This window comes from Syngnathus leptorhynchus, chromosome 13, assembly GCF_054491065.1.
Source record: "Syngnathus leptorhynchus isolate UIUO chromosome 13, UIUO_Slep, whole genome shotgun sequence".
Lineage (NCBI taxonomy): Eukaryota > Metazoa > Chordata > Actinopteri > Syngnathiformes > Syngnathidae > Syngnathus > Syngnathus leptorhynchus.
In genome coordinates this window covers 121,906-140,093 of record NC_141207.1, presented here as the reverse complement: position 1 = coordinate 140,093, position 18,188 = coordinate 121,906, and the positions used below count along the sequence as shown (strand labels likewise).

Sequence of the window (18,188 nt, the reverse complement as noted above, 5' to 3'; positions counted from 1 at the left end):
TCAGTTGAACTATTTAATGCAGGGGTGGGTGTCCAAACATTTTTTTCAAGGAGGGCCAGATTGGATCAAGTGAAGGCGCCCGGGGGCAAATAGACATTTTTGAACTCGAGAAGTTTCATGCAAATACACACTGGTGTAAAACAAATTTCATTGTCACAATTTTCTTTATTGTTCAAATGACAAAATAACCAATGTGAGTTTCAGTTCAGTTTCAATTTCAAAGGTAAGCTGTTGTATAGTTCTTCTAGTTCAGGGCGAACCTGTCCCGGGGGCATCAAGGAAGTGAAAAAGGCATTCTTTTCCAAGATTACCGCGGAGCCTGTGGCAGGGCATTCAGACCATCATGCAGAGCTGTGAGGGGGCGACGTCCCTCTGCTCAATGATCTGAACTGCTTCTTTGCTCGCTTTGACGCTCAGAACAGCACTTGCCTGCTGAAGACCCCTCTAAGAGCCATATATATATATATTTTTTTTACTGTTACCGCAAAGAGCCACATCATACACATTAGCACACAAACATCACTCCATCCCTTCCTCTTACACACACACAGAAGTCTCAGTTCAACAAAGCCCACAAACAAAACCAATCATTTACAATTGGGTTTTTTGACTTGCTATGCATGTTGCCTAGTGCGACTTGTGGCATTCCTTACCTATTCAAATCTGGCTTGTATTCTGTCGTTGCTACTCGAAGCAATTCTTTTCGTTTTAGTTTGTCGTTTTCAGGAGAACATCACTTAGCATTTTTGAACAAACTCCCCCCCTTCATGACATGGCTTTTTAGCCCCTGCAATGTTTGGAGCCAGTTGCAAGCGTGACAGTCTCTGAGTGCTTTGTAATTTTGGGGAAAAACTGTACCCATTTTTCTGCCTGACTTATCAAAATGTCCAACTTTGGCTTGCAAAATTCTGTCCCTTTTGGAAAGTCCTTCTCAATTTTAGCATGAAGTGAGCTGAGGATTTGAACAAAAAAATGTCTGGGCACGCAGACGTTTTTGTTAGTGTAAATATGTTATTGTATACATGTTGTTTTGTGTTATTCGGGCCAATATATGCAATTGGCATATGGACACCAAAATGACACAAATGATCCCCCCCCCCAAAAAAAAACCCAAATGACCCCCCCCTCCAAACACATGCAACGAATCTCGCTCATGAGTCCCGAGACTGCGGTGACCCTTCTTAGTGCCGCTAATGTGACTGCGTTTCAGAAAAGTGTCGGGAGGAGTGGAGTAAAGAAGAGAACTAAGTGAGCCTCATTTAGTTGGCCTGCGTTGGGTCCGTCGGGCGCATCAACAGTCTTTTCCTTTGCCAAAGTACACACGAAGACCCAAGAAAGTTGGCTGACATTCTTTTATTGCTCCTCAAAGCTCACGTGACGATCGAAGCGCCTACGGCAGCGACAAGGCTTAAGCGATGGCACCCGCTCCCTCGTGAGTGCCGCAACTCCACCGACCGCAAGTGGAGAACAAGATTGAGCACGTCATCGTCCGATGGCTCGATCGGTCCACTTTGTAAAGGGGGGACACGGAGGCGGGGCTTTCATATGAGGGCTGCAAAGAGAGAGAAAAACATTTGGAACACTTGGACGGCTGGGACTCCCCCCAAAAAGTCAACACATTTTTTCATTTCGCCTGTCAAAACAACACAATTCACAATTTCGACTTCTCTTTCTCCTCGACCGACCGCTCAATGACTTTTGTTTTGCAAACAGTGAAAAAGGGCCCGAATTTGACTTGCCCAATTATAGTGTTGGAAATGGCTTCCACTCTGGGAGGGTTTGCTATTTTTTCCTGTTATTGATGTATGTCATTCGGTCATGATTGACGCTCGCTCGTCTTTACTCAGGTTCCATGACTGAAATCATTGCAAGCCATGCAAAAAAAGAATCAATCTCCTGAAACCAAGCCGTCTGTCTGACCTTCATTCAGTTCATGCATTTGAAAGTTGGCTGACCTCGGGGGGCCGGCCGGCGGTGGCTCCAATGGGCCGGGGGGGGGCCCGTAAGGGGGCGGCTCCCTCAGAGGAGGCAGGGCGTCTGTCGTTATCTGTGCGCGCACACAAACAAAAAGCACAGAGTTGCCTACCTTTGTGTTCACCGATGCACGCAGACCTGGTCATTTGGATCAGTGGCATCATTCCAGAGCTGACTTGCGACCTCACGCCTGTACCCGCGACTTCGCCGACAGACTCTGGACGACGAAGACCACGGGACTGGCGGCTGATTTGATGGCGTCGACCGCCTCTTGGTGCGTGGCGTTTCGTAGATCCAAACCCGAGACCTGCCCGCACGTTAAGCAGCTGTTAGAGCTGTCCGACCGAGAGATAGAGCGGCCCGAGGGTCGGTCGGTCGGTCGGTCGGATTGGGTCGAATCGCGTTGCTCGCTCGGCGGCTGTCGTGCCGCAGGGAAGGAAGGAAAAGAAGAAAAAGGCTAAAGGTGAGAGAAAAAAAAAAAAGAGAGATGAAGAATAGTCAAGAAAAAAAGGAATAAAGACTAAAGTAGACAGCAAAAGGAAAGCGAGGCAGCGGAGCGGCTGTGTGCAGTTTGGTACCTGCAGGATCTTGTCTCCAGTCTTGAGGGCGTGTGTGGCGTGGGCGGGGCTTCCATGCAGGACCTGCTTGATGAAGATTCCCTTCAGTACTTCTCCGTTCCTCAGTTGCTTGATAACGTGATGGCCGCCCACGATGCTCAGGCCCAGCGACTCGCCCTCCTTGGCGCACACCTCCACCCTACGTGCTCGCACGCACAATACCTGCGTCACCCAAAGGCACGTCCAACGTGGGCCAAGAAAGAGGGGGTGGCCTTCACCTGCGGGGGGGGTCCCAGTGACTGAGCCGAGGAGTTTCCTCACCCTTGCCCTCTTTGCGCTCCGCAAGCCCCCTACACACGCAGGCAGGCAGGCAGGCACTGAGCAACATGACGCGGTCACGGTGAGACTCCCGGCGCGAGTCACCTGCACACTCTTCTGGTGACGGAGAATCCTCTGGAACTCCGCCTCCTCTGCTTCTCCACGTCAATCATCCCAAGAGACCTGCGAGGACAATCACGAGTGACGATGGACGGCCAATTGCTAAAGCCGACGGGAAGGAGGAGGACTCACTCAGCGTACGTCCCGTTGACTTCTGCGTCCGCCTCAGTGTGGTCGTGCTGGCCCGGCACACACGCAGGCGAGTCGCACATTGAGTTTGCGCGGGAGGGCGTCCCAGTCAAATGTATCAAAGCGAAAGAAGGATCAAGCGCGTCACCGGGAAGTTGCCGCTCTTCTGTCTGAAAAGGAAACACAAGCGGCCGGCCCATTAATTGGGACCACGACAGAATTGTGGCGTCCTTTCTGTGGCTTGCGTTTCACCGGCTGATTTTTGGGGCGCTTAGGTGGCCTGCTGAGGAAACCTCGCAGCTGCGTCCAGTTGTTTTATACTTGTCCTTGCTTTTTATTCTTGTTTTTACTTGCCATGTAGCACTTTGAGATTCCTCCGAATATAAAGTGCGTTATAAATATAATTTATTATTATTATTATTATTAGCTGCGGTTAGAGTTAGCGTGAGGCGGCCGGCGGCATGACTTTTGCGTTCTGCCCTTTTCCTTGCCTGCCCTGCACTCCAGTGTCCGCAGAGCTAGCTATCTCCTCGCAAACTCGCAATGCAAAAGAACCGACGGAAGAGAAGAAAACAAAACTCAAGGAAGAAACCTTGGCCTGCCAGACCAGGGGGCCTTCTCTTTTACGGGTTTGAACTAAATGTTTTCTATTTAGCTCAAAGATTGTCTTTTGATCCCCGTCAGCTTTATGGTTCCTTCCTGTCCTTATGGTACTTTTGTGTTTGTTTTGTAAGAAGTCTTCACTGACAATGAGCAGTGCTTCTTTGTATAGGCAAGATGTTCTTTGTTTAGGGACTTCATTCCTTTTAGTTCACAGTAGCTTTGATTCATAGATTGTAGATGATCGAAACTGGTTATATACAGTTTGAAGTAGTCACATTAAAGTTATCCCATATTTACTCAATGTGCGTTTAAGGAACTGTACACCAGTTACCTTACATTTACTTAATATGTGTTGAAATGTTAAAGTAGGGCTAGATATTCATTATTATTATGTGTTGTGTTAGTTTACCAAGAAGATAAACTTAGCGAGGGTTTAGTTGCCTTGTTCCACAGGTAAGCGGCATTCAACGTGCTTCAACGTTATCTGATCACAGTCGAGGAGGAGTCAGCCACCCGACTGGTTGAGGGAAGAGAACAGACTCTGCGATCCCAATGCGGGGGTCGAGGGCCGACAAGTGCTAGGTCACACTACACTATATTCCTTAGCTCATCAGCGTTTCTACAACCACGCCTCTGTAACCAGGGCAACCGAGACATTAAAAAGAGGAGCACGTGGAGGAGGAATTCAGAACTGGTGAAGATTGTAACTGAGCTTCCTTTCTCTATCGTTCTCCTCGCGAGTAAACTCATGCTGGTTGTCTTCTCCTCTTCGTTCCGGCACGTGATGTGGTGTCTGATGATATTTAGACCCAACAGAAACAGAAGAAAATATCGAAACAAAGACAAGACCAAAGTCAGGAAAGAAAAGTCTCATTTGTGCCATAGATGGAAGGAAATAAGCGCAAAGGTGCAGTAGGCTGCCAAGTGAGCACGTGTGAAATGTTGCCACTGGCCTGTTGAGCGACGGCTGACCATGACGATGCCTTCCCGGTCTCTGCCTTGTCTTCCTCCACCCCCGTCTCTCTGCCCTCCTCCTCTGGGTCAGATGTCAGAGTCGGCGGACGGATGGCAGTCCCGCCAAGGTCTGCCTGCTCCTCCACTCGCGCTTGGCCAAAGTTGTGGGCTGAAACCTGCTGGGAGGTCACGTGAGCGACTTTAAAGGCAGCCAGCTGCCTGACGCGCACGCTTGCTGTTAGGGCCGTTTGTTCCCGCGCACGCCTTAACAACACTCAAGGCTCTCTATGGCGCCTTTCACAGTGCTTTGGAGAGCAACTTTGATCATTTTTAATTCACGCAAAAGGATTTGTTGGAGCTCGGTTAGAGCCACGTGTGCGGAAGTGACCCATCCGTGCTCACGCTCACACTTTTGGTGGAAATCTTGCAGCATTGCTGTGCAACACGTGAAGGAAGCTAACAAAAGTCAGACTACACAACCACTTCCTGCAATGACCTCATACTGTGGTAGTAATGGACCAGGACACTAAGCACATAGCCCCAAGATCCCACTTAAGAGCCACGTCGTAGAGCTGATGGAGCACTCTGCCGCATCCAGACGTCTCGCTGACTCAGCAACAGCGCGCAGAGGACAAGGAGGGGGGGGGGACAGACGAGGGGGATGAAGACCAAGAGGAGGAGGAGGGAAAAAAAGAGAAGAAGGCAGTCTGACGGAAGGTGACAAGGACTTCAGGATCGAACGAAGCCCACTCAAGGGTGAGGTTCCAAAGACGATGGAAGGGCAGAAATGAAAGCATTAAGGAAGGCAAATGAAGTCAGTATAGGAGGAGGACAAAAAGCAACAAGGTGCAAATAAGCAGAGCTGGAAAAGAACAAGAAAAAAAGAGGACCAAAAAGGAGAAAAGAAAAGGAAAAAAGGATCAAACTAAAAAGAAAGTGGGAAAAGGAAAAGTGGAACATAAAAAGAAGGATTCAACAAGGAAGGAAGCAAAGGAAAAGAAAGCAGGGGGGCAGAGAGAAAAAGGAAAGGAGGACAAAAGAGGGGAAGAAGAGTCAAGTGGGGAACAGCAAAACAAAGAGAACAACATGGGAATGGAAAAGAGGAAGAGGAGGAAGGAGAAGGCGGAGAAGATGAAGGAGGAGATGGACGCCCGAGCCCAAATGTCTCACCGCCAGGGGTTTGCACACGCCTAGCCGCACCGTGCCGGGGGGCGCTCCCTTGAGGACGCGCGTGGCCTGCTCCAGGCTCAAGCCTTCCAGATCAACGCCGTTGACGGAGACCAGCTGGTCGCCGGGAAGCAGTGCGCCGCCAGTGCGCTGGGCCGCACCGCCCTCCGCCAGTGAGAGGATCACCATCACGCAGCTGCCCGGCTCCAAAGGATCCTGCAAAGACAACAGAGCTTCTATCCCACCAGTGGTCTGAGCCCAGGTTGAGCTGAACCCATAACCGGCTGCCACTCCTCAAGATCAAAGCCGACGACGGACGGGCTGCCTGCCACCGCATTGAACACTGCAAACACTGTGGTGGTATATGACCAGCAGGGGGAGACAGAGACCTTCAGAGAAGTCGAAAGGCGCTACTCTCTCTCCTTCATATTGCCATACCTCTGTTAATGTTGTGGCGGGCCAAATGCTTGGCGGCTTTGGCCGGCGGCCTGCCTGAGTGGCCCTTCGCCTCTTGGCCGCTTCTCCTTCTTACAAAGTGTCAAAAACAGCTCGACGACCAAATGCTTCTTTTATTTTCCTCAGGATTTTAAATGGGGACCCATCTGATAAATAGTACTGTCAAAAGATATTTTTGGAATATCCCAAAAAAAGAATGTGCAGGCAGGACCCAACCAGGGCAACGTGAATTTTTGACAGGGGCCCCCCGGCCGCCGCATCGTAGCGCCATCCCCATTTTCTGCGAGACAACAAGAGAAATTGGCCGTGGTCGCTCGGGGATCGTATTCTCATGTCGAGGAGATTGAAGCGTTAATGCGCGACATTTCAGAGGGGAATTCAAGTTAGCCAGGGAAGATTTCCACTTCAGCACTGGACAAAGCAGCAATATGAAACGATTGCTTCCAGAGAAGAACCCGTCCGCTCTGTCACCTCAAAAGGAGGAGGGGCGGGGTCTCGGAGGTGAAACAATGCCTCAAGACAAAGAGCTGAGAATGTGCTGGGGAGGGCAGAGTTATGTTGAGTGGTGGCGCATTTACCTGATAGTCCAGGATGGTGAAGCCCAGGCCTCCGCCGGCCTCTTTGTGGAGCTCCAACACCTCCACCTCAGAAGACCACAGGGTCAGCTCGCCACGTTCCTCCTCTTGGTCAGTGCCTTCACCTGTCCCCTGCTCCTCCCTGAGCTCAGACGGCACGGCTGACACCTTCCGGCACATCGCATGATCATACGGCAAAATATGACACTGATTTGAATTGATTTTTTGGGCGCACAGGAAAAAGCAAACGGCAAGGACATTGTTCCAAACAACTTTGGCTTGCCCCAAACAAGCTAAATTGAAAATGGTCGGTGGCCCGGGGACTACTTTCAAATGATAGCCAAGGAAAACATTGACGTACGTTTTTCAGGCCGCATCCGTGTCCTTCCGAAGGCAGCCGTCGACAGCAGACCAGCGTGAATGGTGGGGGGACCTCTTTTAGGAAGGAGACCACCTCACGACGAGACTTACCGCAAAGCTGCATGTTGTTCACCTGCAACGTGCACGTTAACATTAGCACAGGTGCAACGGAGGCTGCCATCTTGAGATTGAAAGCAGAGGGCTCCCGTGTCATCCCGACGGTCACAATCCCATTTTTGCCAGACCACACATTCCGTGTTCAATTTGAACGGGATGTAGCATCTCAGTCCAAACACACAAATCCGTCTCGACTGTCCGTGGCGTCGCGCACTCGGCGAGCCTCCAGGGTAGCTACATCAACCTGTATGGTGGCTCACCTGGAGCAGCTGGTCTTCGGGTCTCAGAACGCCGACTTTGTCCACGGGGCCTCCGGGCAGCACGCAGGAGACATAGTGATGGCCTTCAAAGGAGTCCAACTCCACGCCCAGGCGACGCGTGTGTGCGGGACGAAGCTGCACGTAAACGCCACACGTCAGGTCACGCTGCCGGCGGGGGGAAATCAGACGAGGTGCGCTCGTCACCTTGGAGGAGTTCTGCAGCTGGACGTCGTCCTCAATCGCAGGATGCAACTTGATCACCTGAAGAAGGGTGCCCGCACACATACAAGTCTCAACACAACTCAACGATTGTCGCCTGGCGCACCATTGCCCGGTATACTTGGCAATGTTTTTTTAATGGGGAGGCTCCGGTGCCACTCTGCTTGTAAATTTCAAGCTCCGAAATGGGTTTACAGCACATGACGGACAGAGCGCATTAAATAAATAACCAAATAGTCAATCAATCAATCAATCAATCAATCAATCAATCAATAAGAGCCACACTGGCCACAGCTTGCAAGTTGGCAAAGTTTAGGCATTTGCAATTGCTCAGCCAGAGTATCCGTGACACCAGTTTGCAAAAGTGTCTCATGCCGCTACGGCCATCACAGACAACTGCACACATTGTTTTGCAGTCAAGTATTTGAATTTGTTTTTTTTTTCCATCATATGTCCAAAATGATGCCTGTGAAAAAAAACAACACAACTGCTTTGTCTCACCAGAACTTGAAAGTTTGGACCCAGAGTCCGCTGCCACTTGGCCTTCAGAGTCAGCTCAGCAGCTGCACAAACACACACGCAAAACCACAGACACATACAAATTGGCAAATAAAACACACATGCACATTTTTGGGTGTCGTGTCAAGCGTGGTCTCATTTAAGGAGAGTGCCGGTTGCTATGGGAACTTGGGTGTCAAGCCGGTGTCTGTCGACTGCTGAGCTCACCGCAAAAAAAAAAAAAAATGAAACGAGATGGCAGCCCTTTAAATTAAATTAGCATTGCTAAGCGTGGCCCAACTGTCATTAATCTTTGGCGTTGAGAAGAATAAAAACGCTCGTACATCTGCTGCGCACTCATGGCTAGCTAGCTCACGCAAAACTAGGGATAGATAGATAGCTAGATATGTATACACACAAGCCTTCTGCCTGAGCTGGAATCTCTCGCTCGTGAGTCAGCATATTTTGTCGTGTAGTGAGTCTCTAGGTGGCGAACCTCTGGACTTTGCTGCCATCGTGCCAGAGAAGGCTTATTGAGACAAAAGTGGTGCTTTGCCTCTATAGCTTGGCTTTTGGGAAGGACAGGTGTCAGAACAAACACAGCCAACGGACTGCCTAACATTCTTGTCCGCGTTTGTTTTATTTTGCCTGCGTGTTAGCACGTGATGCGTGTGCATGTGCTCACCGCTGCTCGTACTGTGACTATCCAAATGCGTCGTGTGAGTCTTGAACTCCAGTGACCTTGGCAGCGACCCACAAGAAGACTCCACTGAGACACACACACATCAGAAATGACATTGGACACCCACCCACACACACATTCTGTAAACAAATGTAGAGGGATAACACAAACAAATGAGCCTCACACAAAGTTCAAAACACACACACACACTGGCAATGACACAAAGCAAGGTGGAGGAAACAGTGGGCAATGAGCGACCTGCGTTGGGGGATCTTTGGAAGGCGGCAGCGTTGTTCTTGCGGACCAGCGTGAGGAGCACGGTGCGGCCCGTCCGCTTCATGACCTCCACAACTTCCTTGTTGGTCAGACCGTGGAGGCTGACGCCATTCATCTGAACGGGCACAAGTTGAATTCCGTTTTGAGGCGGTCCCGCAATCAGCTGTTACGAGGCCCCACCGCGCGGCCATGAGGTGGCCACTTCTCAAACCACGATGTGCCAGCGGAGCTCTTCTTACGGCAATGAGTCGGTCTTGAACCCTTATGTTCCCGCTGTGATGGGCAGCGCTGCCCGGGACCACGTGCTTGATGAACACGCCCACCGCATCTGTCAGGGAAAGATGGACCCGGACACTAATGTTACGACGCTGGGGGATGAGAATGGCAAATCTTAAAGAAGCTCGGAAAAGTAGCGGGGGGGGGGGGGATATATATATATATATATATATATATATATATATATATATATAGAGAAATATCTATATATATATATATATGTGTGTGTACACACACACACACACACACACACACACACACACACACACACACACACACACACACACACACACACACACACATGTTGCCCGGCCAACTGGCCGCTCCCCCCAACACGGAAATCCGCGGATCCGCAGAAAAATCTCATCCCTGATTTGACCTTGACTGCTGAGGGGGTTGCGTCCGATGATGGAGATCCCGAGGCTTTGTCCGTCTTTCTTGATAAGCACAACCTCGTGGATCTCGTAGCCATCCAGGTTGGGCTGAAAGGCACAAACGGGAAGCAAGAGAAGGAACGACCGAGCTCGGTGGGTAAGAATGAGGAGTCAAGAAGTAGGAAACGGCGCCCGCTTACCATCCCGCCGCTCCAGCACTGAAGAAGCCGCATGGGAAGGACCGACACGGGGGCAGAGTCAGGTGGCGGCGGGGCTTTGGTTCTCCGAGCGCCCCGGTCCCTGGCAACTAGCAAGCTCACGGGACTCCTGCACCCCTGCAGCACCTGGACCACCTCGTCGCTGCCAAGCCCGTCGGTGGGCGTGGCCCCGACGCGAAGGATGCGGTCGCCTGTGCGGAGACGCCCGTCCTGAGTGACGGGGAGGAGTAAGGGCTAGAAGAGGATGAGTGCAGAAGCGAGCGCTGCGGAGGTACCCTGTCAGCGGCACCGCCCTCGACGAGCGTCCGGACCACCACGCCGCCGATCTTCTCGTCCACAATAGCGAAGCCCAAACCCGAACCGTCGTTGAGCAGCTGGATCTCCTCCACCTCGGCCTTGGAGGGGGGTCACGCCCGTTTGTCACGAGAGAGATTACGGCGATTGGGTGTTATGCGACGGCGGTGCGTATTACGGCGTTTATGTCGTCAGCGGTGGCCGGCGGTGGCAACGATGACGCCGGCGGCAGCATGTCCCTAGCGACCGTCAAGTCCAGCGTGCGGCTGGGCAGCTGCAGCAAAGCCGGCGCCTGATGCTGACTCACGCCCACCTCCAAGGGGCAGCCGTTCATCACCAATATCTGATCACGCAGCCGCCCGTCCCTGCTGACGCAACGCCATCAATCACGTGCGAGTCCTGAGACGTGCTGCCTACCCTTCTGTTTTTGAGACGTGACGCTGCCACTACTTGAAAGGAAGGCTGAACGTCACCTGTCAGCAACGCTCCCGGGCTGGATGTGCTTGACCGAGACGTCGGGACGGCCGCTTCCTGGGTGGAGGCCTGCCGCGCCGAAAACCGGACCCTCCGAGGCCGGACGCGTCAGACTCTCGCGTTCGGTGGGCCGACCCTGACGTTGCAAGCACGCGCAAACACACACGCACACAAAATCACACCTACAAGTTGATTTGTTTTTGTCACGCGCCCAGATTGAGAGTTTGCACGGTTGCCTACTCACCGCAGCGGCAGCCACAATCCACCGGTGCAGGCTGTCAGGCGAGAGCGGGGCACCAAGGGCGAGCGGGGCCTCCAGGGCGGGTGGGGCTGGGGAAAAGCTGCTGCTGCTGCTGCTGCTGCTGCTGCTGCTGCTGCTGCTGCTGCTGCTGCTGCTGCTGCTGCGGCCGCCCTCCTCCGGTGGCGTACTCAACTGGAGAGTGCAAAAGGAAGGAAGGAAGGAAGGAAGGAAGGAAGGAAGGAAGGAAGGAAGGAAGGAAGGAAGGAAGGAAGGAAGGAAGGAAGGAAGGAAGGAAGGAAGGAAGGAAGGAAGGAAGGAAGGAAGGAAGGAAGGAAGGAAGGAAGGAAGGAAGGCGTTAGACCACAAGTACTCACCATTCAAATCGCCTTTTACCAATGATTCATGGAGCGTCGCTCGCTCCTCACAGAGGATAAAGAATCCACACCAATCAACCCCCAAGAAGGGCTGAATGCTGTTGCAGTCAATGCATCATCTTGCAGAGCAGCAAGGGTTCAAATGACACAAACACGCATTAACAGACTTGCGCGCACACACACGCGCACACACACACACAGACACACACACACACACGACCATCACACAGTCGCATGGCAAACACATGATCACTTGCAAAGACTCTCACATACACACACACACGCACACACACAATCACAGTGCGCGTGTGGCAGTTGCAGTCACAAGCGCGTGTAAAAATCAATGCCTTGCTTACAGCTAATGTATGAATGACCTTTCCTCTCACTTTGCGTCGTCGGGCGAGCGGGCGGGCGGGCCGTTTGTCATAGCGGGCTGACGGATATTAAAGTGTGATTGATCGGCGCCGGGGAGGCCGACCATAAATAACACGCCGCCCGCCGACGCCTTCATAGACTTACGGTACGTCGAGTGGCTGACACTCGCCGCGACCTTGGCGCCACTTACAATATGAAGCCCGCTTGCCAGCCCGCACGCACGCACGCGCGCACGCCATTATCTTAATTTGGACGCGCCCTTGTTTATGGGCCCGCACCCAATTTGCAAAGACGCGAGCCTCGTCGCAACGTGGCAAAGTGACATCACACAACATTGTGTGGAATCGCCATGCCACGTAATGGCCCTGACATACGAATGATCCGACTTTGGAGTTTGGTCGATTTGCTTTCTTTCTTTCTTTCTTTCTTTCTTTCTTTCTTTCTTTCTTTCTTTCTTTCTTTCTTTCTTTCTTTCTTTCTTTCTTTCTTTTCTGTTTTGCCTTGATTTGAGAGTAAGAAGTTGAGACACGTGCAACACGTGGCGGATGGCGGCGGCGAACCCACTTTGTCTCAACAACTTTGGGTTGCATTTATAAGACACTTCATGCTAACAATGCTAAACAGGTCGTAAGTGTGGTCAGTGGGGTGTAAACGTGGGGTGCGGGTACGCACCTGCTCCTTGAGGTGGGCGACGGCGCGTTGCAGAGCTAGCACGTGCACAAAGAGCGGACTGTCTAGCGTGTCCTGGAGCACCGCCACGCGGCCCAGGTGGTGCCGCCACTCGTCCTTCTGGGCCAGCTTGGCCCGCAGACGCTCCAGGGCCGCCGACGCCTGCCGACGCTCGCTGGGCGACATCGCTCGAATGGTCGGCCGGACTTGATTCGGGCCGGCCTTGTCCGGCATTCCGCGCCGCCCTGCGAGAGAACTTGAAATTAACATCGTCGTCTTTTTCCCAGACATGTCCTTCTTTTGAGCCCTAAAAAAATGTCTGGGGGGGATTTTCAAAATTGAAACGAAAATGCACGTTCACAGAGGTGTTGAATAAAAAATAGGGTCGTGATCCTTATGAAGCTGAGTACTTGACATGCAACGTACGTGTCTGTGGTAAATAAAGGTGCCAATGCACCCCGCAAGAGGAGTCCTTTCTTCTTCTTCAAATGCACCGATGGACACATTTTGTACTTTTTTTTTCTTAGTGTACCACTAAGTCAGTGTACACTTATGTTGTTGTTTGTGTAAATGTTTTTGTTATTGTATATATGTCGTTTTGTGTTATTCGGGCCAACAAATGCAATTGCTATACATGACTCCCCCGACCCCACCAAAAAAAACAAAACACAAAGCCCCCTCCCTCCCCCTAAAAGAAAATAGACCACGCCACTCGAAAAGAAAGTGTCTTCTTTTTCAGAAACCTAAATCTCGTCACTAACACTTACATTCTGTGATTCAGAACGGTTTGTTTTGCTAATGTGCTAGCTTTGGCCCAAACAAAGCGCACTTTTCGCCAAAGAAAGTGCGCACACCGCCCAGGAAGTGAAAACTGGGAAGGTCGACAGATGGATGGCAAGCAGGGCCGAGTGGCCAAAAGATTCAACTTCATACTTCTAGCCACTGTTGCGCATAGTTTATACTCGACTGTATTGATTGCATTTACTGTATCGTCTTTTAGGTTTATTTTCTACTTCTTTTTGTTTTCCATGGGCGGGGTCACTTCAAATCAGCAGGTGCATAAAAAGCCCCCACGACAAAAAACACAACCCAAATAAACAAAGTTATCGTCAATTCGGGCAATGTGTTCACTGGTGTGAAAGGTGAAAAGGAAAGAAAGCAAAGTTAGTGTAAGCAAGCCGCAAACATGCGAACTCTCTGAAGCCCTCTCTCGACACTCCGGCCCCACCCCCCCAAAATACCGCAACTCGTTTCGTGGTTTTCCTCTCTCTGTAGGCGCTCGCGCTACCTGGCCATTCATACAACATTGAAGAGAAACGACGAGTCAATTCTGAATATTTAGATTTGGAAATGATGCGACACTTACTTGAAGTGGCTTCACTTGGACGACAGTATCACTTTAAATGCTGCATTTACCTGCTGTGGGAAACCCCGCTACTCTTCCAAATCCACAACAACGCCACGACACGCGTTGATTCTTTCCCCCCAATTTGTATAATAATGTGAAACATTATCATTTGGCTCGAACTTTCAGAGACATTTGGTCACTCGTTAGTTTGAAATGTTTTGAAATGTTGTCCGTGAAGAAGGATTTTTTTTTTCCCCTCGTTGCCTTGAGGGCGGCGCTTGGTGACGTCACAGCCGCCATGTCGTGGTGTTTGCGCTCAGGCTTGTGGACAATTTTGTTGTTTTTCTTGTGCTGTGCCTCTTTTCGGCGGACGATTGTCGCGACGGCGGAGGAGGCGGGCAGCTGCCACAACCTGAGACTCGGTCAATATCCTTGCCTTGACTCGCGCTCCTCGTCTGGACGTGAAGCTATTGCTAAGGGCGAGCAGATCACTCCGCTGCCGATCGTAAGCAGACAAAAAGAAAACAAAATGTCGTGGTGCTTTAGTGTGACTTGGCGTCAACTGATGAGCGTAATAATATTATGGAAGGTGATCAGCAATCTGGAAGTATCAAACCTGTTTATCTGATCTAAAAGGATAGTGTGAGTGCCATTCATTGTGACGTGACATCATGTTTGCATTCTCTTCCCCTCCTGGACCCTTGGCGATGACGTCACGCGTCACTTCCGAGGAATCACGTCAATGAATATGGCATTTAAATTGGGTTGACTTAAAACAGTGGCCCCTCTACCAGTGTAGTTTGAATTTGGGAAGACGACAACAAAAATGAGATCACAGTAGATGGAAAAGCTCGGTCCTGGTCCATGTGTCACCAAAAGGCTAGGATACAAGCATCGGTCTTGCTGAGTGTTGATTATCTTTTGGTCTGCCTGAGCTGCAATGAATAATGAAAATCCACGGCATACATCGAGGATGATTCAAGTTATGTTTTGATTCATAAAATTCATCAGAAAATTGGCAAACAACAAAAATGTAATCTAGCCTTGCCAGTATTTAGACATTTTACATGTAAACTAGGTCTCTGACGATTAGTTGTCGAGTCATTGATAAATTGTGTGCCAGAGTAAGATGTGTAGGGATGATTCTAATTTTTCATATCGTAACCTGTAAAGTCCTCAAAAATGTTCCTTGACTGCACCGACGTATTTGTGTATTGATCCCAAGATCGACGAGGTCACTCAGGAGCCGCAAAACTGTCGCCATGCCAGCACCTGGGGTCGGTGGCGCCCGCATGCGCTCGCCATTTTAACGGGACGCCTCGTTGCCGCGGAGCGCGCCCGAGAGGCCACGCGTGGTTCACGGGTTTCTAACGAGAGCGTGTGTGCATGTAGTGGAGTGTCTTCCAGCTCCGAACATCACCTGCCGACTTTCCAACGGGACGCAATTTCGCTTCAGCGGGGAGGAGGTGGGCTTTAATAAAACCATTCCCTGTAGGAACGTGTGAGTACACGCACACACGCACACGCAAGAGGCCAAGGGCAAGCGGTCAGAAGACAACACGACTTTTGTGCTTTCAGGAGCGGCTACTCGTACAAAGTGGCTGTGGCCTTGTCGCTTTTCCTGGGCTGGCTGGGCGCCGACCGCTTCTACCTGGGCTATCCCGCACTCGGTACGCGCATTGGCCCGATGCATCGGGCGCATATTCCGATGGCCGTGTGAAACGCTTTGTTGCATTTGCCTCAGGTGTGCTCAAGTTCTGCACAGTGGGTTTCTGCGGTATCGGCACGCTGGTGGACTTCATCCTCATCGCCGTGCAGGTAAGCGGAGGCCGACCCGCACCTTCGGTTCCCGTGCTAACATCCGCGCGGACGCTAGCACGCTAACTGCTGCGCGCCACGCGTTGCCGTTCAGATAGTGGGGCCGGCGGACGGCTCCGACTACATCGTGGACTACTACGGCGCCCGCCTCAGTCGCCTGGCCATCAGCGAGCACACGTACAGGAAGCCCCACCTGACCCCGTGAAGCCTAAGGGAGCCACGAGTGCAGTGTTTGCAGCAGCAGCAGCAGCAGCGTCGGCGGGCGCCTCGGTTGTGTGCTCTTCATGCCGTTTTTGCTTCATCTGGCTGCTCGGCGTGGCGTGTGGCTACATCCATTCTCCACGGCTCCCACTCTGACGAACGACAGCGTGACGACCGACACACTCGGCGCGTTTGCTTTTTCTGAAATGTTAGCCGCACAAGGAAGGTGCTTGAAGCATCGCCGTTTACAACAGAAGGATGCCAAGTTGGACACGTTGATCGCATGACACAAGTATATTGGCGTTGTCCAGTCTGTCAATAAAGTTGTTTTGTCGGGAAGAAGTCCAAGTCCAGTCGATGGGTGGCGAAAAGCGTCTGACGCTAGAACCGAGCAATGTCTCGGATGGCCGCCGACGGCCTCGCACTTTGATACGATCCTGGGGAAAAATGAGGCGGAGGCGCGCCGTCCGTGTTCAGAGGTGTCACTATTTGCAACGCATGCCAAGACATCGTTCAGATTCCTCACAGTGAGGAGCCAACAAAGACCGGCGTCTTCTGAGCAACTTGCCAGTGGCATTTCTCCCGAAATATGTCTTTGACTCGCTGAGCGACAAATGAGAAAAGAAGGGATCTACTTTTAACATTTTGGATTCACGTGATTATCATTCATTAAGGAAAACAAATGCTGCAATATTGATCATGCATTTGCCATTCTGACCACAGCAGTCTGCTAATCAGTGTAAAGCAAAAGCGGCATACCTTTGTTGTCGTCAGACAAAGAGCCATCATGACGCCGAGTTGTTCTGAGACACTCGATGGGGTCAAAGTCCTTCCGAGTGTCGGCAATCTCTTTTTCAATCACGTCATTGACGATGTCGTGAGAGCTCATCGCTTGGTATCAGCGCGCTCTGTTTTATCCAAGAAGAAGTGGGCCTTTCCCGTCCCGTCTCCCTCCAAACGTCTTCATTTTGATTTTTTGCTCGAACGCGCACACACACACACAACGTCATATGCGGAAATGGAACTCATGGTACCTGCACCCAAGACAGGTGAGTGTACCACTACATTATCAGCAACCCCCCTCCAACCTGTCCTTCATATCATCTCGAACCGTAATGCACAGGTGACCTTTCACGACAAAAGAAAAAGAGTCCATTGTGTAGTGTTAGCAACTTTATTGTGTCGTCTTTGTGTTTCATAGAGACGCTTCCTGCCAGGACAGGAAGTCACTGGGGGATAGAAGGACGGAAGTAGCCACAGTGCACACAAGTGGCAGGCAGGAGGCACCACCGCTGCCATCAAGAGGCACCACCGCTGCCATCAAGAGGCACCACCGCTGCCATCAAGAGGCACCACCGCTGCCATCAAGAGGCACACCTTTTAGTCCAAGAGGAAGAACAAGTGAGTGAGCGCATGCATGTCACTGCTGGCTGCTGGACTGGCGAGGCTTCCCAACACATCCACCATGATGATGATGAAGAAAATGATGATATCAAGTATTAGGTCAGGTGGGATTATAAAACCAAAGCCTCCAAGCATGCTTTGGGAGGGAGAGGGGGGCACTGTGTGTGTGTGTGTGTGTGTGTAGTGGTGATGGTGTGTGTGTGTGTATGTATGGGGGGGGGGGGGGGCATAGTTGACACCCTTCATCAAACTTTGAGTCCAAACTTTCTGGCCTTGAAAGCGCCGTTGGAAAGATGGTCGACCAATCAAAGCGGCATCGACGTGATGGGAGCCACGGGTTGGGGGGGTTATGACCAATCTTTTGAAGTTCTGCTGTGGCAATACAGATAGACCCAAATGTGTGTGTGCGTGCATGTGTGTCGGGGTGCAAAGTGTCTGTCCGGGATAATGCTGAGCTCAGCACAAACACATTGATCTCTCCTGCAGGACAGCAGCAAAAGGTGGTGGTGGTGGTGGGGGGGGGCAGGAGTGGGCTTATCAGGTCGATGGACACTGCAACACTGCAATTAAGGGGCAGCAAGAGGGGTTTATGGAACAACTCACATAAAACCTCGACAAGGATGCAACTGGAGGCGGAGCTTAGATATCAACTGAAAGGAAAAACAAACTGGCCACCAATAGAGTACAAGTGTTTTGTCAGTGGGAGGAAGTGGCCTTTTCTCTGTGCGGCTGGGAGACGACGACCACGCTGACCAATAAAGAAATTCGTTGTCGAGTCCAGGTAGCAAGATGCTGCCATCGTTAGCCAGTTGAGCAAAGTGTGGGGAATGCGTCACGTTGATAGCATCTTCGTAGCT

The 18,188-nt window shown here is 51.2% G+C and overlaps 2 protein-coding genes across 4 annotated transcripts; one reads left to right on the top strand and one right to left on the bottom strand.

Annotated features, from left to right (window-relative positions):
- Positions 1-1,338: 1,338 nt before the first annotated feature.
- Positions 1,339-16,831, bottom strand: LOC147046676 (inaD-like protein). The gene is made up of 25 exons (XM_085927567.1): positions 16,687-16,831; positions 12,564-12,805; positions 11,146-11,334; positions 10,901-11,037; positions 10,606-10,792; positions 10,409-10,528; positions 10,116-10,343; positions 9,921-10,023; positions 9,505-9,593; positions 9,248-9,380; positions 8,993-9,076; positions 8,311-8,372; positions 7,795-7,851; positions 7,591-7,725; positions 7,215-7,346; positions 6,857-7,021; positions 5,826-6,038; positions 4,566-4,831; positions 3,102-3,332; positions 2,955-3,032; positions 2,810-2,881; positions 2,553-2,730; positions 2,171-2,281; positions 1,956-2,047; positions 1,339-1,552 (listed from the first exon to the last, which is right to left on the bottom strand). The coding sequence occupies exons 1-25, from the start codon at positions 16,814-16,816 to the stop codon at positions 1,483-1,485; spliced, it is 3,504 nt and encodes a 1,167-aa protein (XP_085783693.1). The 5' UTR covers positions 16,817-16,831; the 3' UTR covers positions 1,339-1,482.
- tm2d1 (TM2 domain containing 1) lies at positions 13,812-16,269 on the top strand. 3 transcript variants are annotated; one of them, XM_085928122.1, is made up of 6 exons: positions 13,812-14,413; positions 15,134-15,185; positions 15,301-15,409; positions 15,487-15,578; positions 15,653-15,726; positions 15,821-16,269. In XM_085928122.1, the coding sequence occupies exons 1-6, from the start codon at positions 14,132-14,134 to the stop codon at positions 15,929-15,931; spliced, it is 720 nt and encodes a 239-aa protein (XP_085784248.1). In that variant the 5' UTR covers positions 13,812-14,131; the 3' UTR covers positions 15,932-16,269. The 3 variants fall into 3 exon arrangements, with proteins under 3 accessions (XP_085784248.1, XP_085784249.1, XP_085784250.1); XM_085928123.1 differs by having other exon boundaries at positions 13,859-14,334; positions 15,112-15,185; XM_085928124.1 differs by lacking the exon at positions 13,812-14,413 and adding an exon at positions 14,420-14,890.
- Positions 16,832-18,188: the final 1,357 nt, after the last annotated feature.